A 23,769-nucleotide genomic window follows, 5' to 3' on the forward strand; every position below is an offset into this window, starting at 1 on the left:
AAAAATGTGTTTGTTATATTAAATAAAAAACCCAAAAGATAAAGTTCCAATCACAAGGACAACTCAAATTCAAACATGGGTTCCTGAATAAACCAAGGAACAAAGAAAGGTTTTGGTCACAAGTGACAATTCAGGTAACACAGTAGGTTTCTAAGCTCAGTGATTAAGAATATTTTATTTTACATGTGTTTTGCCTGTATTTTTGTATGCACATTGTGTACATGTCTGGTATACGCTGAGGTCAGAAAAAGACACTGGGTCCCCTGGATAGGGTTAGATGGAAAAATGACCACAGACACATCAGGGCCCACTCTATGTACTCCTGCCAGAGTCTCCATCTGCTTCCAAGTTTTATTTCACTGTCTCTGAAACCCTGTGTCCTAGGACAGCATGCCTGCCATTCACAACGACACAACTTCACTCAGGAAGCACACTTCTCAGCCTCTTGGGTCTGGCTGCTCCTCTCCAACACATCTCTGAGATGTAGATCCTAGAAGCCATGATCAAGGACTTCTGAGCTATTCATCTCTTGCTGGACATCTGCTTCTTCTGACAGCAACTGAGCCTTGGGACTTTTATTCAGGGCAAAGTAGATGCCACAGTCTACATGGGCAGTAAGCTTCTGTGGCCTTGTTTAACTAAAAAAGATTAATAACTGTGGACATAGTGCCCTTCTTGTCTCTTGAAATGAAGTCTGTTCTGTGTCCCTGCAGGGGGACCACAGTTTCCTGTCTCCTCTCAGGGTTCTGCACAAGACAGATTAGCCAGGAGGAATCATGTAAATTTAGTATTATTTTTTTTTTTAATGAGGCACTGGAAGCCCACAAAAGATGTAAAACCCTCATGTGCCAGAAGCAGGGTGAATAAAGGTACCACTGGATAAAGTCCTGTACATCTGTAATTCCAGCTCTGGGGAGGTGGAGACAAGCAGATCTTCAGGGTTCAACAGTCTGCTAGACAAGTTGAACCCGCCTGTTATAGGTGTCTTAGTCACTGTTCTATGGCTGTGAAGAAACACCATAACCAAGGCAACTCTTACAAGAGAATTCATTGGGGGCTTAAATACAGTGTCAGATTTAATCCATTATCATGGCAAGAAGCTTGGTGGCATTTAGGCTGGTGGTGATCGACAGAGAGAGAGCGAGAGAGCGCAAGCGCAGTTAGGCCTGGCATGGGCTTTTGAAACCTCAAAGCCCATCCCCAGTGACACACTTCCTTCAAGAAAGCCACACCTCTCAAACAAAGCCATACCTCCTAATCCTTACAATCCTTTTAAATTGTGCCACTCCCTGGTGACTAAGCATTCAAATATATGAGCCTGGGGGGGGGGGGGGGAGGCGGAAAACTCTTATTCAAACCATCACAGTGAGTTTGTAGTGTCACAGGCAATGAAGACCTTCATCTGATTTGAGTCTTGTGTTCTCTGCTAGCAAATAATTTAAAATCAGATGCCTCATAAACCAATAGTCCCCAGTAGGGATTGGGGTCTAAGACTCCACTAATGAGTACCCTACTTTGTGAAAGGAGACTAATTCACCATTATCCTGCTTGGAGGTGGTACTCTGGACCAAGAAGAGACCAGAGAAGTATTAAAACTTCTGCTGAAACAGTGGATGGTCAAAGCTTGTGCTTGTTCAGATGAAAAGATTGGAAATGTTGAGGGCAGATCCCAATGGACCATGAGGGCATAGGGTCGGGGTGGAGGTGGTGTGTATGGACATAAAAGCCAACTACCAAGCAGATCAAGATGGCTGAGTTTTCCTCTAAGAGACAGCATACTCAAGACCTTATGGAATCCAGGAACTCTAAGGTTTGTCCAGACGTCTGAGGCTATCAAAGTGACCTGCCCCTACCACAAGAAATAGGGTTAATCTCCGCACAACCCTACAGGGATCTGTTGGATCCTGTAAAGGAGTGAGGAGCTCCCTGTCGAGACACACAGGCACCAGCATCTCCCAGAAGGTTGGTATGGACAGGTGCAGAGCTGTGAAACACAGCTAAGGACAGCTACGGGAGCTTTCAGGGCCAGGGGGACCCAAGAACACCCCTGGCCTGAGTATTCAATTGGGATCAAGTCATCTAACACTTTGATGCTGCCATTCTAGTGGGATAGTCCAAGTGGGAAGTTTAGAGCTGGCCTCCTAGGATAGTACACATCAACTACCCAAGGGGTGCAAGAGGCAGGAAGGTGATGGTGCTTTCAGCTAAGAGTGCTGGATTTTTCTAACTCACCAGCCTACCCCATACTACTCTGCCCTAGGATCTGTGGCACCTGATCTGCAGGTCAGGTCTTATCTGACTGAATGATAGCCATGTTTAACTATGGCTTTCTCAAAGAGCACTTACACTGTTTCCCTAAGTCAGGAGACTCCTGGGGCCACTCGACTGCTCTTCCCATTAAGGACAGAATATGGCTACCGATAAGCAGGGGGTTCCACAAGCATTTCCAGATCTTCTGCCCTTCTCTATGGACTGTTACAGGCTCCTCATGGGCAGTTTCTTTCTTTCTTTCTTTCTTTCTTTCTTTCTTTCTTTCTTTCTTTCTTTCTAATATTTATTTATTATACAATATTCTGTCCCAGGCCAGAAGAGGGCACCAGACCTCATTACAAATGGTTGTGAGCCACCATGTGGTTGCTGGGAATTGAACTCAGGACCTTTGGAAGAGCAGGCAATGCTCTTAACCGCTGAGCCATCTCTCCAGCCCCTCATGGGCAGTTTCTTTTCCAGTTTCGATGGGTCACCAGATTCTGTGTGACATCTGCACAGTGATGTGGGGTATTCACTGCCTGTGGAACCTTCAAAGGCCAAGCTCACTGTATAAGGAGAACTGTGGGCAGTCACCTTCCACAGGACCCTGCTAGGTCAGGCTTCTGGCTGTCAAGTCCACACCAGCTCCATCACATTGCTACTCCACACTCAGGAAGCCATCCCTGAACTTGAAAGATAATGCCTGTCCAGCAATGCCAGGGTATGTCCGTAACAGCCTGCAAAGAGCTCAAGCTTTGCTGAGTGAGATCCAGGTAGCTGTAAGCTCCCCTCAGCCTACTTTGTTTCCTTTGCAAGATTCCCTGCTGTTCTATAGCTATTTTTTTCCTAAATTTTCTACTAGAGAGAAGGAAAGAAACTTACAAGCAGGATGCTCAGGCAACCTACAAGATTTCCATCTCCACCACTGAGTTTATATAAGCAGCAAACAATTGCTAGTGGGAGGAGACTCTTCAGTGGAGCTTCCTGAAAAGTTGTGCAAGATACTCCAGTGATAAATTTTCATAAATTGCCAGTCATGATGGAGTGGGGCTTTTTATGATGCAGCTGTCCAAGTCACCATTCTTCTGTAGTTAACCTTCCCAAAACACTGATTTCCAAAGTTGTATTTGGAAGAAATAATTTTTTGGTCTGTCATCATGCTTTCTGTTCAAGGAAAAGACACACAACACACATAGATGACCATACATGCCCTTGCACTGAACACATAGGGCCAGGAGGAAAGGGCTACAGCTGATGGCCAGGCTCAGAAAAACTCCAGACAATGCTCACCACCTGTCCTGATTTGCAGAATTATTGCCCTCTGCTGGTCTCAGAAAGAACTATCAGATAGAAATTGTCAGACCATCTCTCCCAAGAGGGGCTCTTCCCTATCCATGCCTCTCTACCTCCTGTCCTTGGCTTTTCTATATTGGTACTCTTCAGTGCATACTCTCAAATCCTAACCTCTCTACTCTTCAGTTTCCAGACCTCATCTTTTTACCTGGACACTTAGATGCTGGATATCTTAGTAATAGAAAGATGGTCCTTGACCACCCTAGCTCCCAATCCTAGGATAAGGAATAACCCACCCTCACCCTTTCCTGACCTTGTACCTTCAGACCCCATTCATTATTTCAGTGGTGGGAACCTGTCCACAGGGTTAGGACACATCATAAGGGCTGGCTAGAGTGGAAAATGGAGGTGCCAGCAGCAAGCCAACACAGAGATGAGATCACAGACACACACATTAAAAAATGGCACATCCTCCATGCATCATCTGCTTTTGTACAGGCTGCACACTCCTAGTAACTGCATAGGTCACATCAGTTAACCTATGGTTACTATCTGCCCAACAGCACAGGTATTTACTCTGTGGTGTGGGAAGTCCTTCTGTATATGTGTTGTTTTTATTGGTTAATGTGGCAGGGCAGAAAAGAGCTAGGCAGGGAAAACTAATCTGAATCCTGGGAGAAAGAAGGCAGAGTCAAAGAGAAGCCATGTAGCCACCAGAGGAGATAGATGCCAGCAAGCTGCTTGACAAATGGAACCTTACCAGTAAACTAGGAGCCTCGTTGTAAAATATAAAATAATGGAAATGGGTTAATTTAAGATATAAGAGCTAACTAGCAATATGCTTAAGCGATTGGCCAAGCAGTGTTTTAATTAATACAGTTTCTTTGTAATTATTTTGGGTCTGAGTGGCCAGGAACGGACGAGTAGTCTGTCTACAACTCTTGAGTCATTTTCAGGAAATTTCCTTGTCTTGCCAGGTAGAAGCTATCACCCTGAATATTCGAGCAGCTCGGGAGTCCCCTACCTCTGCCGGACTGTTGGTCCTGGTTCTGAGGTGTTATCCTAGAATGGCCACTAGGGTTTGGATGCTTGGACATCAGTGAAGGCAGAGAGACAAAGAGCCTGGAAAGGAACTTAACTCCAAAGATACCAGTATTTATAGACTATCCTGAGAGCTTAAGTTACAGGTAGAACAATGGGATGAAGGCCTGCCTGTAGAGGTCTTGTCCCAGTTCCTCATTTGAGACTTACCAGACTAAATGCTAGTGCTAAGAAAAAAGAGGAACCATCAGTGCTTTCTGCCCTGGAGCCTGCCTGTGCCAGTCATCTTGACAAGGCCGACATTCATCATGCCCTGGCATTCACCATATACTCACACCTGGCACAGCCCCATAAAGACACACACAGAAATAAAGATTTGAATCCAAATGAATAAGGCACCTTAAAATTAGGCCAAACCTTAAAGCAGCAGGCAGAAATAATAAACAAAATGCTGAGATTTGCACAGAAGAGGAAATACCAAGAGGACCCTGCACCTTGCCTGCTAGTCTGTACTTTAGATCTTACCCAGCAGAGAACCATCCTGGAGAAGAAAGCCAACTGCAGAAACTGAATGTCCTTCTGGACCTGGGCTAAGCTGTCCTGCTAAGTGGCAAACCATAAACAACAAGGAAACATCTGTGTTCTGATTCTGTAGTCACACACTTCTGCAGGTTACTGACTCCTGTTTCTCAGGCAGTGTTTTGGAATCCTTATATGGTTTTTCTTTTATTATTTCTCAATATAGCAAAGTACATTAGTTTTTAATATTAAAAGAACTCAAAGGACTATGAAATGTTGTCTTACAGGTTGAATTCATAGCAGCTGATAACACCAGCAGAGGGTCTGTATGACTGAGCTCCTGAACATTCAGTTATGAACAGAAGAGGGATTTACGGAGTCCAGTCATGCCCAGGAAAGCTAATGCCAGTTAAAGGCTGCCGAGGAAGAGGAAGTCTTTGTCTTCAGTGGTGTGGACACTGATGAGTCAGTCAAGCTTAGTGGTTAGTTTTACACCAGTGACCATGCAGGTGGCCCTAGTTAAGCTCAGTGAGTCAAAAGTGAAAACAAAACAACCAGACATAAAGGTGGGATGGATACTGGGTAGGAACAGATGGACTGCGTGAGTGGAAGGGTGATGAGAAAGGGTGGAAGATGAGAATGAACAAAATGTATTGTGTTATATATGAATATGGAACTGTCAATCAATTTTTTTAAAAAATAAAATATGTAAATTCAAAACAAAACCAAATAAGAATAACTTTAAAATCTAGGCATCCAAGAGATAGCTTAGCAGTTAAGAGCACTTACTACATAGTGAAGAAAAATCAGAGTCCAGATCCTATCATCCACACAACACCAGCTCTGAAACAGGCAGAGAGAGAGATTCCTGGGATTTCTGGTCGACCTGGGACACCAAGCCTCAGATTCAGGAAGAAATCCTTCCTTAAAGGAGCAGGTGGAGAATGATGGAGGAGGAAGATACCTGCATCCCCTTCTGGCCTCCATGTCTACGCGAAAGCACATACACCCATGTGTACACTCTTAGAGACAGGCATGAAGATAAATAAACCACAAATAAACTACTCAGAAGGTGGACGTGGTGGCACATGTCTTCAATCACAGCATTCAGGAAGCAGGTCTCTGTTAGAGGCTAGCCTAGGCTATATTCTGAGTTCCAGGACAGCCAAACCTATATAGTGAGACCCTGTCTCAAAGACCCAAAACCTAGAAATAAAAGTCTAGGGAAGCCCTGCTTTGGTTTATCCTTGTGAAAAGTTGTGAATACAGATTAATGAGATTGAGTTATGTTTTCTAATTTTGTGTTTTTTAAAATTGAGATCATGCTGCTTTCTTTTGAACTGACAATTTTCTTTTTCAAGAATTTGTATAGAGTTCTTGTTAACCTTTTTTTTCCTTTTCAATTTGTTAGAGGTAACTTCTAAGGAAAGAGAATAGTTGTTTTAGAAGCTTCTTCTGCTAGTCCATGAATGAGAATAGTCAGAACAACAAAGGATAAATTTATTCCAAAAAGAGGAAGAATATTGGGAATTACGAAACAGTACATCAGCTGGAAACCCTGAAGAGCACAGACCAATAGAAAGGATGCACAGAGAGAAGCAGAAGTGGCATACTACTCCAGCCACCGCTCTATCCCCAGCTTCCCAGGGGAAAGTGAAGCCAAAGCACCCATGGGAGCCCCAGGAATTAAAGAGCAGGGCTCTGTTTTCCAAGTCTGTATCAGGTCAGGAGGTAAAGCTGAGTTGACAGGCAGTAGCCATGGCCTGTGGTGTCTCAGAAGTACTACTCCTAACCCGACTGGCAGGGTGGGTGTGCTCCCGCCAATGACACAACTATACTGTGAGGTCCTTGGAACATAGCAGATTTAAAGCTGTATGAACACACCAGTCATTACTAGTAACATTCACAGCATTTGAAGCAGATATTCTAATACAACTGAGAGCATTCTGAAGACAGGTTTAATAATTAAAAAATTCTATGACGAAGGCAGCACTCCTTTAAAATTGACTTTATGTACAAAGCATCAATGCCAAACTACTTTAGCAGAAGATGAAGTAAAACATGATATTCTGAGGTGCAACACGTAATGACTTATTTTATATTTGGCAACATGAATTTTCACTTAAAATATGAGTAACATTACTGGAAAAACAAAACATAGAGCAGAAATTTCCACACACTGCCTGCTTCCTTTGACCACACAAAACACACACTGCTCCTGTGAATATGACATCTGAGCACTGTCGAAGAAGGCCTTACCTGCAATCCTCTTCTCAATTTCCGAATCATGGGTACACGCCGTTTCACCCATTACATAGCATCTTGCACTAACTGAAGCAGCCTCAGGCCAGAAAGTAACTGCTTACTTCTAGTCTGGGCAAAGATCTTCCAATGTTGTCATTTACTTAGCATCTTTCTTGTTCTAGGAGAGCTGTTTTGATCTCTCTCTATTTTAAACAAATTTAACGTCTTCTGTTCTGACAGGCTAAAGTCAGGATGGCAATCAATATTTAGATGGGTCTTTAAAACAGAATTTGAACTATCTTTTAAAAACAGTGAAAAAGACAGGCAGTTTACCTTTAAATATGCATTGTAAAATAACACAAAACAGTCCTTCTCTGGACAAAGTTTGCCCACCCGTCTGTCTGGCTTGCAGACCTACATGGTTTAGTGTAATTTCTGATGCACACTTTGAGGTAGGTGGTGTCACCTACTGGTTGTCCATTGTAAGCCAGAAATACGGCTGTCTGGGATCAAACATAAGCTGAAAGCTTCTTTTTCTCCTCAAACTGCTTGTCCACTGCCAGAGACAGGGCCTGGAGGAAACCCTCGATGGTGACGCTAGGAGCCTGGAAAGACACATGACCATGGATGAGTGGACTTGGGCCTTAGAAGGGCTACCTGGCAGCTATAATCTACAGATTTGTGGAGTTAGGAAGAGGCTCAAGCTCTATGTGGGCTAAACAAGCCACAACCTCTCAGGCCCACAACAAGGCACCCAGATGTGGTTTGTAGAAGATGATTAGCTTGCTGTTTCCCATTGGTTAGAAAAGGCTACTAGAGTAGACAAGTAAGACCAGCAATCATCACCTGCTAAGAAAGAAGAAAATCTGTCGGGAATAGAACGTGGGGCCTTCAAGGCCTGCCATTTCAGAGCCTTTCCCAAAGAGCTCGGCCAATGTCCTGGAGCTGGGGGCACAACACTGCTGCTTTATAACTGAGAATCATGATGCAGCTCAGCACCAAGCTCTCCCCTCTGTGTCAAGTACTCACACTCATGACCCATGGGTGTTTCCTTGGTACTGAAGACCACAATCAGCATAGCAGTTGTCACTGGCCAGCAGAATGCCAGATAAGGGATGTAAGAGAATTGCATGGCTGATGGGCTTGTGCTGGAGGCCTGGCCCTGGGCAGGCCATTGGTTGTAAACAGAACACAGGCTCATGGGGCACAAGTACTGAAGAATATAAGGTGGGCTCTAGACACAGTTTCTAATGCACCACAGTACATGTGTGCCTGTGTATTGCACACACAAATATGTGTACTTATGAGCAGACACCTGGAAGAGCCATTTCTTCCCAAGCACCCACTGCCTATGACAGAGCCTAAAATCACCCGGGAGACAGGCCTCTGGGCATGTCTTTAGAGAATTATCTCGGTTACATCAACTGTAGTGAGAAGACCAGCCCACTCTGTTGGCATTGTCCCTGGTTGGGGTCCTGGACTATATAAATGGGAAAGGAAACCCTGCAACACTATTTATTCATTCTCTGCTCCTTGACTGTGGACCAGCAGCTTCAAGTTCTTGCTGATCTGACTTTCACACCATGATGCTAGAATAAACTCTCCCTTAAATTGCTTTTTAAAGAGCATTTTACCATACCACAGCTGGAAAAGAAACTAAGATGATATACCAGAATCCTGTGAGCAGTGTGGGAGAGGAACCCGGGTATCCAATACACAGGGCCAAGGGAAGCTTACCTGGATGTAGAGTGCATGAGCCAGGAAAGGGAGTTTTCTCAGGACCCGCCCACTGAGGCCCTCACTCTTTCTGCATTTAAAAAAAAAAATAAAAATAAATTCATGAATGTCAACTTCATACATAAGTGTGCACAATTCAGAGAAAATCATTCTTTTTAAGGTGAACAGGAGTTCAAATGCTGGCCAAGGCAACCCAAAAGCACAAGCCTCTGTGTGATCCTGGGTATAGTCTTGGGCTCAAAGATGGCTGTCCTCTGTCCTCCCCAAGTGTTGCAGAATATTATTTAAAGGTGTGTTACTTTTGTTTATACTGTGGAACATTTGTTTAATGATGTAAAGGTGTGTTACTTTTGTTTATGCTGTGGAACATTTGCTTAATGATATAAAGATGTGTGACTTTTGTTTATGCTGCATTTGTTTAACTCTGTGAAGCTGTGATTCTTTGACCTGTCTAAAACACTTGATGGCCTAATGAAGAGGTGAACGGCTAATAGCAAGGCAGGAGAAAGGCTAGGTAGGGCTGGCAGGCAGAGAGAGTAAATGGGAAGAGAAATCTGAGGGAGAAGGAGCAAGAACAAGGAGAGGAGGCCGCTAGGGACAAGACACACAACCAGCCACAGAGTAAGAGTTAAAGTAAGATATACAGAAGTAAGAAAAGGTAAACATCCAGAGGCAAAAAAGGTAGACGGGTTTTAAGTTAAGAAAAGCTGGCTAGAAACAAGCCAAGCTAAGGCTGGGCATTTCTAAGTAAGAAAAAGCCTCTTGGTATTTATTTGGGAGTTGGGTAGAGATCCATCCACAAAAGACCAAAGATCGAAGGGCAAAAGAGTAGACAAACAGCACCACCCAACATCATCTGTCATTTTAAGTTGCTGCTCCAAGTGAGACTCTAGGACCAAGTACCTAGACCGGAACCTGGAAGCATCAGATGTAGAGCAGGACACAACCAGGCCACTACGTCTTATGTTTTTACATTAAGTATATTCTCCTCATAGATTTAAGTTTCTTCTCTAGCAACACTGTATTCCTCATGTTAACTTTCCACATATTTCATGGTTTCTGAATAAAATCTAAACTGGCCAGAAATGGAGGTTCACAGCATGGTCCCTCTGCCTCTCCAGCACCACCACACTGGTCTGTGGGAAATACTCCATGAAGATGGCTGCCAACACATTGCCCAGCAGCCTCCTAATGTTCTGCAATTACATATATATCCTGTCCTTTGAGGCTCTATGCCAGACTACTCCTGCCCTTTATCCTACCTTAATCACCAAAGTTATTTTCCTTCTCACTTTCTTTCTATGAGTTGCAGGCTTTCTGCTGCCCTGCCAGCTATTCACGCCTACTTTTTGTTTTGTTTTTGTTGTTGTTTTTTTGTTTTTCAAAACAGGGTTTCGCTGTTGCTTTGGAGCCTGTCTTGGAACTAGTTCTTGTAGACCAGGCTGGCCTCGAACTCACAGAGATTCATCTGCCTCTGCCTCTCGAGTGGCCTATTTTTGCAGTGCCTTGATAGCTCGCTGACAGAGTCTTATCTGACTTCCAAAGGAAATCATAATATCTGGTTACCTCAGAAACCTCAGCAAATGATTTTTCTTAAGTTAAAAAAATGACATCAGTTTGTACCTTGAAATTTCACTCAAAAGGAGGCTCAGCTTTGACACATTATTTTCAATGAAGCCAATCATTTCCAGCTCTCGGAGGGTGAGCAGCTGCTGCCGAGGATATATGATCTGACACTGGGGAACAAGGCAGAGCGGTTATGACACAATCCACACAAGACAAGGTGCAGGCACCACGAGAAAAAGGGCCAGCACTGCCAGAATGAGCAGAAGCTTTTATGATTTATATAAGTCCAATATAAACACCCAAATACACTAGAATACAGCTCTGCACACTTTTAATATTCATCCCCACATACATACCTATATTTCTGCAAAGATCAGTAAATAAATCATAAGGCATAGCTCAGAAACCAGTAGCAAGCCAGATGCTGAGTTTTTAGCCAAGATATTTCCTGGCTACATGTCAGGGCTTGGGGGAATGGGTAGGGGACAGTGATGCGTGGTACTGAACTCTGCCTTAGTTCCAGAAATACGTGTCAAACAAACAGGAGCAGAACTGAAATGCAGAGCCAGGACCACGGCTGTCTTCAGAAGAACAGTCTCGGTTTGCTCTTCAGTTATGACTAGCAGAGTGACAGACAAGGCAGTGGGTTCCGGAAAGTCTCCCTCAAGGAGCTGCGCTGAGCGGTCAGGGTGGCACTGACTAATTCCACAAAACCCTTTTCTGTAGAATTTGGAAGCTTGTGAGGAAACAGGTTTCTGTTTGGTATCCTTACTTCTTTGCACAAGTGATTCAGGTTCCCATAGTCAGTGAATTTATATAGGCAGGCACACATCACAAGAACCCATTGCAAGCTCCTGACTGAGACTCAATTACACAGTTTCCTTCAGGACCAGCCCAAGTTTTATTACAGTGTCTAAATCTCTTGTTCTTTCTTTATATATGCATGTGTATATGGGGTGTGTGTGTGTAGAGACTGATATCTTTCACAATAGCTTACCATCTCTCACTTGAACCCAGAGCTCAAAAATTTGACTACTATTATTATTCAGCTTGCTCCAGAGATCCTGTCTCCATTTCCTGAATAGCTAAGTGACAAATATCCCATTATGAGGGCTAAAAGACACATCAAAAGCACCTCTGACCGTTAACATATCCAGCATACTCACTGGACCTGCCTCTTGCTAAGCTCTTTGGCAGTAAAGCAGCTCACAGAGGCCCCCACCCTTCTTCCAGCTACTGAAGCTAGACAGGATGTCAATGCCAGAACAATGACCTGAATGCCCTTACTGAACTCCCTGGCTGAGCTGGCTCCCTATTCCTGCCCAAAAGTGACCAAACCATCCTTGGTGAAGACTGAAGTGTCATGAAATAGTGGCAGTCGCTGTAGGATATGAGGACAATTCCACTCTGCTGACTAGGGCAAAGGATTTCACCACAGCATTATTATAAATCTCTGCATATTGACTTGCTTGGTTACTGCCCAATTCCCCACATTCCATATTCAAAAGTATGTTCTTGCAGCAGGAATTGTCAGATGCAGGTCTGAGAACCATAACTTTCAGTCAGTCACAGTTATGTGAACTATAACCTTCAATCAGATGATACTCTGAAAACTTTGGCCTTCAGTCAGTATAACCCGTGAAGCAGGACTTCCATTATCTTTTGTGTAGGCTAAGAGACTGGTCACTTCCATAGTTCATGGTAGGCTCAGAACCAGAATGTGCCCAATAGTCTGCCTACAACCCTCTCACTAACCTACACACTGGTATCTTAAATACTGAAGTGTTAATCATATTGTACCAAAAAGACAGGAACATTATTAAGAGTATGGTATAATGACATATGTATATAAAAGTACTATAAAAAAAGCATTCATTATTTTATAGGCTAATTCAAAATTTATTTTTACTTTTACAGGAAATAAAGATAAAAAATATTGAGTCAGCAGGCAAAATTTAGCAATATAACTATAATTTTCAATGTAAGATAAGATGTCTATGATAAAATGCCTTATTCGAATTAGTGTACATTAAGCTATGCTAATTAACTGCTGACATGTACAAATTTAGTGATGGTCAGGAGTGAAAAATAAACAAAGATACCTTCATTAGTTCTTCTAAACAAGAGAGGTAGATTCTGAAGATGGCTGCTGTAGAAGGGGGTCCAATGTATTGCTTGATGTCAGCTCTGTCCACAAAAGCCACGTCAATCTTCTCAGTGATGTTGGAAGTGGTCAGAATTACCACATTGGAATGCCTGTTGTGGTAAACAGGCAAAAATCAGGCACAATGTGCTTTACAGGCCCAGTTCTGGTCTGCCTTATTTGACAGGTACGTAGGTAGGAGAAACAGTAGGTCTGTGTGTAGAAGAGCCTATCCAGTTTATTTTGGTGGCTGTGCTTCATGTCAGAGCAACCTTCTAATACAGCTTTCATATCCTGAGAGCCCTGATCTCCTGCTTGCAGCAGGCCTATGTCCAGCAGATACTCCCAAGGCATTGCCTCTAGAAAGCTGCGGTATACTCTATTGGATTTGTTGTCTCACCTACTTCAGCTCTGGGAAGATCTTATTTTGTGCAACATCCCTGACTACCCACTAAGGAGAACTTGAGGCAATGAAGACTATCAGCCTTGAGCATAATGAAGGCAAAAGGAACACCATGGGGAGGTGTCCTTCTGACCCCATATCACTTCTTAACTAATGGGAAGGGGATGACTGCCTCTCCTTGCAGTGGGGGAAGAAATCACATAATGGGACACCCCAGGTAGGCAGATGAGGAAGATCGTAAGTATTATGAGGGATCCTAAGCAGGCAAGTGAGAAGCCCCATAATGGGGACCATGGAAGGAGAGTAGAGAGTCTGTCGGTATGAGAGATCCTGCGTAGAGGGGAAGAGAGCTGACCAGTTTAACACAGGACCTAGGTAGAAATGGTTTGAGACTTAGTATTTATCTAGTGTTTATCTGGTCTGTGACGGGAACTTATTAGCACACAGAACTGGGAGTGATGCTGGGAGAGAGGGTGGTGAGGGTTTCCTTAGAGACTGTAGGGAGACACTAGCAGCAGAAGCCAAAATGACCATAAGTCATCAAGCTGCCTGAGAGCAAGATCTAGCTGTTTGATCATCATACTTCTTATCACTACACATGTGCACTCTCACTATTTACCCCAGTGTTACCTTTTAATCTGGTCAATTTGAGTCAGGACAGCATTGACTACACGGATAGCATCTGATGGCTCTGCGCCTGCCCTGCAAGCATTTCGAGCAGCTGTGAGACTCTCCACCTGCGGGACAGAACAACATGTCAGTGAAGAGTAACTGGCACTTGTCTGTGGATTGTGTCAACAGAATAAAAATACCTGCTACCTGCTCCCAGCTCAATGCACGGGGTATCAGGAAAAGATCCACAGGAGAGAGCTTGCAACACAGTGACCAAGAGAGAGGGATCAAAGATTGGCTATGGGTGAGTGCCTACCTCATCAATCAGCACAAACACCAGAGCTTCCTTATCATCAATCAAGTCCTGAATCTTCTGGAACATCCTAGTTACCAACTTGCCGCTCTGAAACCAAAGCATTGATATTAATGGTACCAATTTGTAGTCAACTGTTACGGGAGTACAAAGGCACCATCGCCATGACAGCCCCCAGAAAACTCCCAGCATTAGACAAGATCTAGCAATGGCTTTAGAGATCACCACAAATGCTACTGCTTCCTAGGCTATGGAGACCCGAGCCCGCATCTGTTATTGTTCAGGGTGATGTAGTAAAAGTGACCCCACTAATGATCATCTGTGTGAGCTTACTTCCCTGGGAACAAGACAAACCACTGATGGGAAAGTCACAGGCACACAGTTCACAGTTGCCTGCATCACCCACCACGAGAGCATACCAAAACGGGATGCCTTGGGCACACAGGCTTTCAGGGTGAAGAACACCCACAACGTTGTACTGACACCCTCAGTGCAGATCCAGAGTGCATGAGTTTGAAGCCTCCCTTCACGTCTTCCAGTGCTGGACCCCATCTCTGACCATAGTCAGGTACCTTGTTGACTTTTTCATTTCACCTACTCCTTCCCAAAAGCTTCTGTGTTTGGTATGTTTGGTCAAGACAGAAGACACTGTTTCCCAACTATGGTTGACAATATCAATAATTAAAACATTTGATACTTACTTCTGAAAACCACTTAGAAAATAGGCTGTGGCTGTTTATTTCAACCAACTGGCCATACCGGTATCTGGTAAGAAAAGGTAAGAAAACTAAAATTAATACACTGCCTTTGACACAACCTCCCTCCATTGCCCACATTCCAAAACTAAATTCCCACTCTTAAGATATGCAGTTCCATATAATTAATAATTGTAGAAAACCTAACAGGATGCAATCAACAAGTTCAGGAGACAGTAAAACAAGTTTTTCCATATCCTCATTTGAATAAAAATAAAAGAACTATATTGAGTGTAAAAGCAGTTGAGACACTACCAAAAAAAAAAAAAAAGAAAAGAAAAGAAAATAATAATCACAGGCTCTCTTGCTTTCTCTTTCTCTTCCTGCCGAGGCAAAAAGATCTCTGCCTCTTTTCCTCTCCCTTCCCTTTTAATAAAACTCCACACTCAAACAAACAAACAAAACAAAAAATCCATAGGCTTAACGGTGTAGCAATAGAAACTGTTTAAAATTAAGTGCAGTTATTTTTTAAAAGATGAGAAAGAGGAGCTTGAGAGGTGGCTTAAAAGTTAAGAGGACTGGTTGTTCTTCCAAAGACCTGGGTCTGACCCCCAGTACCCACATGGCTGCTCACAAGCATTGAAACTCCAGCTCCGTGGGATCTCACGCCCGCTTTTGGCATCTCTGGGCACTAGGCACACATGCACAGATATGCATGCAGGCAAAACACCCATATATATAACAAAATAAAATAACTTGTTTTAAATAAAAAGCTAAAAAAAAAAAGGGCAAAGTACATGGGTGGTCTTTGGAACAACACCTATGAGTCTAACATGCTGAAGAACAGATTCCCACGTAATGAGTCTTCAAACGTGAGGAGAACCAAGACCCCGAACAGACAGAACTTGAGAAAGGACAGTAAGTCCATAGAAACATCAAAGTTCTTTTCCTAGTAAATGGTAAAAAAGCACAAGAACATAGAATCTGCTCAGTTTGGAACCTGCCGCCGTGAGCAGAAACACTTTAAGTCCACATGGACTAGGACAGCACTAGGCTATCTCAGGGGACGTCATAAGACTGAATCAACCCTGAGACCATGCATATGGAGAAATGAACTGACCTACACCTCAGGAGAGGAACCCACGAAAACTGAAAATAGAAGTTTCAGATGTTACAAGTCCTGTGCCTGTTGCTCTCCTCTCTGCTGTCACCAAAGTTACCTGCTTGACAGTCTGATGGTCAGTTTCTGTGCTAATGCCTTACAAAGGGATGTTTTTCCAGTTCCTGGAGGACCTGCAATAATAGCCAAGGAAATAAATTCAAGCCAGTGCTGTAATATACTTTTAAACATACATAAGCACTATTGCTATTATTATTACAAGTATTAATTGTTAAGTTTAAAAGCTCTAGGATCTCACTATGTAGCCCTGACTGGACATCACTAACATGGATGGACTCTCCTATTTCAAATCGCCCAGCTGACACACTGCTTCCTGGCTCCTAACTTCTCTTGGCATACTGAATACATACCACTTCTGGTCTACATCTTAGTGACACAAGCCCTTGTCTCCACACTTCCTCTAGGAAGTCCACACTTATCAAAGACCAAATACACCTTTCTCAGTAAATGGAGAATAGAAGAGTGCCATCTCATTAAAACCATTACTGTAGTGGTGCCTTTCACTGTCGATAACTCAAAGGGGGCCTGCATTCCACACCAGATCAGAAAAGCAATACCAGTTTAGATCTGGGATGTCACTTAGATCCATTTGTTAAAGGTCTGGTCCCCAGTGGTGCTCTGGGTGACTGCAGAAAATGAGAGGTAAAGGAAGGTTTACGTCATTGGGGGTATGTACGTGAAGGGTCTCCTCCTCTTTTTCACTCTTGGCTACATGACTGTTCTCCCATATGCTCCCCCCACACGATTTATCACAGGCCCAAAACAGCACAGTCAATAGATCATGGACTGAGTCATCTCTCTAGCCCCTTAAATGACACTTTTTAAAAGTCTTGGGCAATCTCACAAGTGTAATAGGCATAAACTAGCAATTATCCTAAGTTCCTCCTTTGCTATAATGTGGGTACTGTACTGACTTTGCTTTGTCTCTACGCAGTGATGGTGGTAGTGTGGGTGGGGCACAAATCAACAATATTTCCTTCTAAAAAGCACCTGACAAAATTTCTTTTTAAAACATGGCTTCTGTAGTTCACACTCACGAAGTGAAGCAGGAACTATTACACAGAAAAGAGCGGAGACTTGTTCTATCCTAAGCAATTATGTTCAGTTGGGAAAAACAGGCAATCATTTTATATATAAAAATGGTTAGAAGGAAGCAATCAATTTGCCCCCAAGAAAAAGTCAGCTAGTAAATTCGCCAGACTTTAGGGAATGTTTCAGGGTCAAAGATATGGACTACCCAAGAACAATTCTGACTCTTTCAGAAAATAAAGAGTTAAAACATGTAGAGGGAATCGATATAAATTACAAGTCAATTTCAGGCCACTCAGTTTGTCACATGAAAGTGTCCACCTTACCGTGCAGCAGCACCACCCGGTTCCAGGTGATAAGGTTGCTGTCCACATTCTTGTCTGAGAACAGTAAGGTGGTCATCACATAATCAAGGAGCTAATACAGAAAAGCAGAAAGACAAATAAGACACCTGCAAGGCAAAGGTTCCCAAAAGCATGGTTCAAAGGCTTGCTTCTAAACAAGAAAGGGGCAAGGCTAGCATGGCTACCCCTGAAAGGAATGTTACCTCCTAACACTCAGGGACCATCATTTGCTGTCATTCTAGAAGGCATCTTTAAAAGGTAAGAAGGTTAAACACTGTTTGGTATCATTCTATGAGGAGAAACGAAGTCAATACTTTTACTCAGAATGACAACATCCAATAAGATGCCCAAGGTACTTATCAGATAAAAACTCCCTCCTTGAAAACAGCACAGCAGGTAATTGGGTATGCATACAGCACATCTGTCAGACGCCGGAGAAGGTGCCTTCACCAAGTGACAGTTTTCTAGTTTGTAACCAAAAGGGCTCACAAGAAAAATGTAATTCAAAATAAATTCTCATTTTCTCCCAATCTCTGACCATTTCCTACCTAAAGGATCAGTTCTTTGCTAGGGAGCCTCTGAAAGATTGGCATTCAGGATGTGGGCCACCTGAATCAAGGGACACGGAGAGGCTTGTAGTGATATTTTGTTTGTGTTTTAACAAATAAAGCTTGCCTGAAGAACAGAGTACAGAGCTAAGCCACTAGAGGACAGGCAGTAGTGGCTCACACCTGTAATCCCAGGACTTGGGGAAAAGGCCTCTGTTAGTTCAAGGCCAGTTTAAAAGAGAAACAGTTCACACAAAGGTGACCCCAGCACTAGGGATCTCCTGCCTTTAATCCCAGCCCTAGGGAGGTGGAGACAAGAGTGATAAGGCTGGGTGGAGAGAGGAGGACAGGACGCCCTCTGGTCTGAGCACTGGCAGAGGTAAGAACTCTCTAGTGGCCGCCGCTCTACTTCTCTGAGCCTTTCACCACCCCTCCCCCAACAGCTGAGTCCGAGTTTTTATTATAACACCAGTTAGAATTTGTGCTACAGAGGCTGGAGAGCAAAGCAGTAAGTGAATTTTGAGAAAAGTACAGCAACTTACATGTGATTTGACCTCCACATCATACACGAGGCTGTCCCAAAGCCCATGAAATTCAGCTGTCAGGGAGAGTAAGACAAAATCCCAATTTTAGGAAGACCTTGAGTCCAATGCTTTTCCAATGAAGATCAAGATGGATACAATAAGCGCACATTTTTTATCAAAGTTCAACATTTCTTAAAATTACAGGTCCAAAATAAATGCCAGGCATATAATTTTTGACAGATAAGTGAAGTAAAGGGATTATTCCTACCAAGCTCAAACCTGTAATCCCAATGACTTGAGAGGCTGAAGGAGGAAGATCACAAATTCAAGGCCTGCCAGGATTAACAGTGAGTTCAAGGCCAGCCTGAGTAACTTAGTGAAACCCTATCTCAAACAAACAAAAAGTACACAGAGGAAGGACTTGGCACAGAGTTCAGAAGTAGGCTGCTCATCTAGTTTATGTGAGCCCGTGAGTTCAATTTCCAATATTAGAGAGAGAAAATGAATTAATCTTCATGTTTTAAGAACTAGTGCTTTTACAAATAAATCCTCCTCATCCCTATTGGCTAGCTTTCATAGTGCTAGAAGGTTCTATGTACGCTACCGCAAAAGAAAAGTTACCAACAGTTGTACACCACTGTGAACCCTAATGACTGGCCTGGCAAGATTTGCCCATTGGTGTATTAGTGAACTAAATGCTATGGGAGTAATCAATCACTTTCTGATTGGATTTAAAGCTCGCACCACAGGATGTACTCAACCCTGGTATTGCTAACTAGACCAAAACTCCACGGGTGCTTAGGTTGTAGGCCCTAAGGGAGAACCTAATACTGTTTGTTAAATAGACAGTAAAAAACTACACGCCCCACACAGTTCTTCTCTTCTTACACCAAAAGATTAGTCATCTTTCAACTCTCATCAGAGAAGCCTCTTCTTGTAATAGGTGGACTCCATGCAGAGGCAGACAACAGGCCAAGGTTAAGAATAAGAGACTGTGGAGTTCTTAGCTCTAAATGGGACGTCTTTATCACACATCTCACCCTGAGGTTTAAAAATCATCAAGGAAGCGGGGGGAAAATTTAAGAGCTAGAATTAGTGAATGTTGTAGCATAACAGTATTTGTTAGACATGGCTCATGAGATTCCACCCTATCTCAGGAACTACTGGCAACTGATGGCTTCTAGGGGAAGCAGAGTTGGTTTTTTTCAGGGCTGCAGGCCCCTCCATGTTCCAGCAGATGTCTCAAACCACATCAGGCAGCACAGAGCAGATTCAGCGGGTGAAAGAAAAAAAGCACATGATATTGGGAGGCAAACATGGTGGTGAGGATAGGGGAAGAACTGGAGGAAAGGGAATAGAGTTGATCTGATCAAAAAACCATCACATGCATGTATGAAATATCCAAGTACTAAAAATATTTTTCAGAAAAAAATTTTATTGTTTCATTATTTTCAATTTTACCATTTCTGTTATATCCTCTTGCTTTTTTTTTTTTTTTTAATCAGTTCCCTCTTTACAGACGAAAAAGCCCAAGCTGTTGGTCTGAGATTATTTCTTATTTCGAATGCAAGCCTATAAATTTCCTTTTTGGGTTAATGTATTTCAAAAAATATTGGTACACTGTACTTTTGCTTTCATTGAGTGCTGCAATTTTTGTTGTTTTTGTTTTCTCAAGACAGGGTTTTTGTGTATAACAGTCCTAGCTGCCTTGGAACTTGGCTCTTGTAGACCAGGCTGGCCTTGAACTCACAGAGATCTGCCTGTCTCTGCCTCCCACATGCTGGGATTAAAGGCGTGCGCCACCCTGGATGCTGAAATTTATATTTCCTCTTAGACTTGCCTTTTAAGATATGTATTATTTAAAGAGTGTTTTAGACAAACAAACAACAACAAACGAGCTCCCCTTACATGGCAAAAACATAAAATTTTGGTGACTGAATTAATCCCTGGACACCACTTGTTGGAAGCCAGTAGCACAGGCCCCAGAGAAGCAAGGACTGTCATAGGAAGTCAGGACTGACCATTTGGGCAGGGGTAAGGAATACATGTGACATCCTTAGTCAGATACAATCTGAGGAACTTCTCTAAAGAAACAACAAACAGTCTCGGTTCAGAAATGCAACCACCACCAATCAAATATGTAGTATTCCCTAAAGGCCCACATGCTAAATAAAGGCTTGATCATCAGCATGATGCTACTGTGGGTAGTGGAGCTTTAAAAGATAGGGAGGGCCCAGAAGGAGGATAGTGGGACACAGGTCTCTTGTTCTCTCTCCTGCATCTGGCCATGAACAGAATAGAATTCCTCTGCCACCCTCTCCTCTTTCAAATCATGCTTTGCTTTGCAAAAGGCACAAAGCAACGAAGTCACTCCTCCATGAACTAAAACTATGAGCCCAAACAAACTCTTCTCCTTATGCAAACTGTCTCAAACATTTATTACAGTGATGGGGAGCTAACAGTTTTACCTTTTCATACATCTCATAAGGGATAAAGCATCCTAAAATCTTACAAAACCAACGAACCAAATCTTCTCACTAAGCAAGTTGGCTAAGAGACCCAGGTGGGTCCTCAGCTTCTGATTCAGGTCTTTCTTGGCTGCCCCCCTCCATCACTGCCCACCCGTCAGGACCCTGTACCTGCAGGGAGAACCCAGTGACTTGCCGCAATTATATTTTCTGTCTCTTCATCCAAATTCTCACTGGTGGGGCCATCTTCATTCAACTGGAAGACGTGAAGTGCGATGGTGCATGCGCTCAAATCAATGGGCTGTTGATGAGGTACAAAGTAAACATAGCTACGCAACTCAGAACACCTCCTTCTTTACTACAGCTCTCTATGCTGAAGTCCAAAGTAAAGACCAAGGCATACTGCTGTTAAAAACTAGTTCTCAGATTAGAGGAAGTCTAGCATTTCATTTCTTTTCTAGGATTGGCTCTTAAGGTGTTTATCCATTTCTCCCCTTTGAGCTCCCCCCGCTCCCATCACACCCTTTGGAACAGGTTTCACGATGTAGGGCTATCTGCCTAGAACACCTTATAGATCAGGCTGACCTCACTGAGTTTGAGATTAAAGGTTTTTAGACCTAGGCCTCATTTTTCAAAATCAATTTCCTATTTTCTTTCTATTTACATATTTTCTTTCTATAATACTAAAGGTTGAACTCAGGACCTTGTGCAAACTAGGCAAGAGCTTTACCACTAGCTACATCTCAGCCTCAAAATCAGTTCTTTATAAGGCAAGAGTCATATAATGCTCATTGAAGCTTCTTCTTTAGGGATACATTTCCAAATGTTTTATACTGGTGATAGACAGTACCAACACTGTCAATACAAATCTCCCAATTTCCCACCAATGAGATCATAAGACAGTGGGTAAGCGAATCTGTATGAGATGGAGAGCTTCCATAAGGCAGGCCCATCTCATTTCTGTAACTTCCACAATCTACCGTGCTAACACACGCCTGAGCACACCACAACACCTGTTCATGGACAGAGAGAGAATTCAGGTATTCAGGCACAGTCTGATATTCTATAGCTCTCAGATTCTCATTCTGTCTATTCCTGGTTCTATCCAGAGCATCCTGACACATGGTATCCTTTCCAGCAACTAGTTCCAGGACACATAGCTAAGGCTTATCTAGCCATCAAAACCAACAGATTAAGAGCCTGCTATCAACGTCAATATTAGCTATTTGTGAGAATTACCTCACATTCCCTAAGAGTTCAGTAACCAGGAGAACTTACCTGAGAGTCTTTGGCCTTTAATTCTGTGTCAACAATAGAAACAGACTGGACATTTCTGGTCAGAAAAGGTTCATCAAACTCAGTCCATGTGTAATCTCCAAACACAATATTATGTCTGTTGAGCAGTTTTTGAACACTCAGCTTTATGTCTTCTTTTTTTGCAGTACTAGAAAAATAAATACAGGCATACATAAAATATCTTAGTAAAAACAAAACGAAACAAAACACTAAAGTATGGCCAGAAGCGGTGGGGGCATGTCTGAAATCACAGCATGCAGGAGGCTGAGACAGGAGAACTTGTTTTAAATTTCAAAAAAAAAAACAAAAAAACAAAACAAAACCCAAAACCCAACCACACATACACAAAAATGTTCAGACCTCACACACACAAAAGTCACTAGCCAAGATCAGGCTTGGGAGTGGATTTGTCTAGAGATCAACTATAGTGGTCCTGGGTCTGCAGTCACACCACTGACCACTCTCAGTACCTCATTAGAAACCCTCAGCACCATTAGAAAAAGGAGGTGGCACTAGTTCTTGACATGCTACTATGAAGATGAATCAAAATTCAGTGTTTAGGACAAGCCTGAAATAGAACAAGCATTCAGTCCATGTTAGCAGCCACTGTTAAGGAAGGGCTGATGTAGGGTCTAAATTCGAGTATGTACTTTTTTTTTTTTTTTTTTTCTCGAGACAGGGTTTCTCTGTAGCTACGGAGCTTGTACTAGAACTAGCTCTTGTAGATCAGGCTGGCCTGAAACTCACAAGAGATCTGCCTGCCTCTGCCTCTGGAGCGCTGGCATTAAAGGCATGCACCACCACTGCCCTGCACTAGTATGAACACCTTTGTAACAGGAAATCTACCACCAGATACAGGCTTGGTCAACTAAACACTTATTCCCCTCCTTGTTCTACTGACACTTCACTTTCCTGCACCCCTGAGGTCTGGAGATCACCACTGTCCCCATCATCATCGTTAGACTGTTCCACTTGAGAGCTGTGAGGCCCTGCCAGATGAGGGATGGTGGGGTCTTGATGGGATAGCGGTAAGTGAAACTCAGAGCAGTGTGTGGTGGGATGGGATCTCGTGCAGGGCAAAGCAGGGTCATGCCACTCGGGGATGCTATGCGGAGTAGGGGGATCGTGTCGAGTCACACTAGGTGGGTTAAAGCCAGGTTGCTCGTGCTACGTGAAGTGGGGCCGTGTTGAGGGCGTGCGACGTCGCGGGACGGGATCCTGAGAGGTGGGGTAGGGTAGTGCGGTCCGGAGGCACGCGTGGTGGGGCCCGGCTAGGACGCGCCCCGAGTGGTCGGCCCCCGCATAGCTCACCTGCTGCGGCGCTGCAGGACCTCCACGTGAACCGCGGGCGACTCGACAACACAGGGAAGCGCTTGCTTCAGGTCGCCCACCGCCTCGTCCATGGCACCGCCGCCGAGAGCCGAGGGAACGCGGCCCGAGTGACGCCCCGCGGAGCAGCCTCCTCAGACGTGGGACTGTACACCTTGGTTGAGCCTGGTCTGAGCCACTTCCGCCGCCTTCGCCGCTCCGCCCAGCCGCGTCCCGCCGCGCTTCGAATCTGCCG

General features: G+C 43.6%; 1 protein-coding gene across 1 annotated transcript; it reads right to left on the reverse strand.

The window, feature by feature from the left end:
* Positions 1-7,039: 7,039 nt before the first annotated feature.
* Trip13 (thyroid hormone receptor interactor 13) lies at positions 7,040-23,764 on the reverse strand. Its single transcript, XM_048459056.3, has 13 exons — positions 23,517-23,764; positions 22,188-22,353; positions 21,081-21,210; positions 18,460-18,515; positions 17,352-17,442; positions 16,037-16,109; positions 14,823-14,886; positions 14,125-14,211; positions 13,827-13,933; positions 12,753-12,906; positions 10,708-10,820; positions 9,085-9,154; positions 7,040-7,952 (listed from the first exon to the last, which is right to left on the reverse strand). Exons 1-13 carry the CDS (start codon positions 23,606-23,608, stop codon positions 7,857-7,859), a joined length of 1,299 nt encoding a protein of 432 aa, XP_048315013.3. The 5' UTR covers positions 23,609-23,764; the 3' UTR covers positions 7,040-7,856.
* Between the last annotated feature and the right edge of the window lie 5 nt (positions 23,765-23,769).

Source organism: Myodes glareolus, chromosome 15 (genome assembly GCF_982192425.1).
Source record: "Myodes glareolus chromosome 15, mMyoGla1.1, whole genome shotgun sequence".
Lineage (NCBI taxonomy): Eukaryota > Metazoa > Chordata > Mammalia > Rodentia > Cricetidae > Myodes > Myodes glareolus.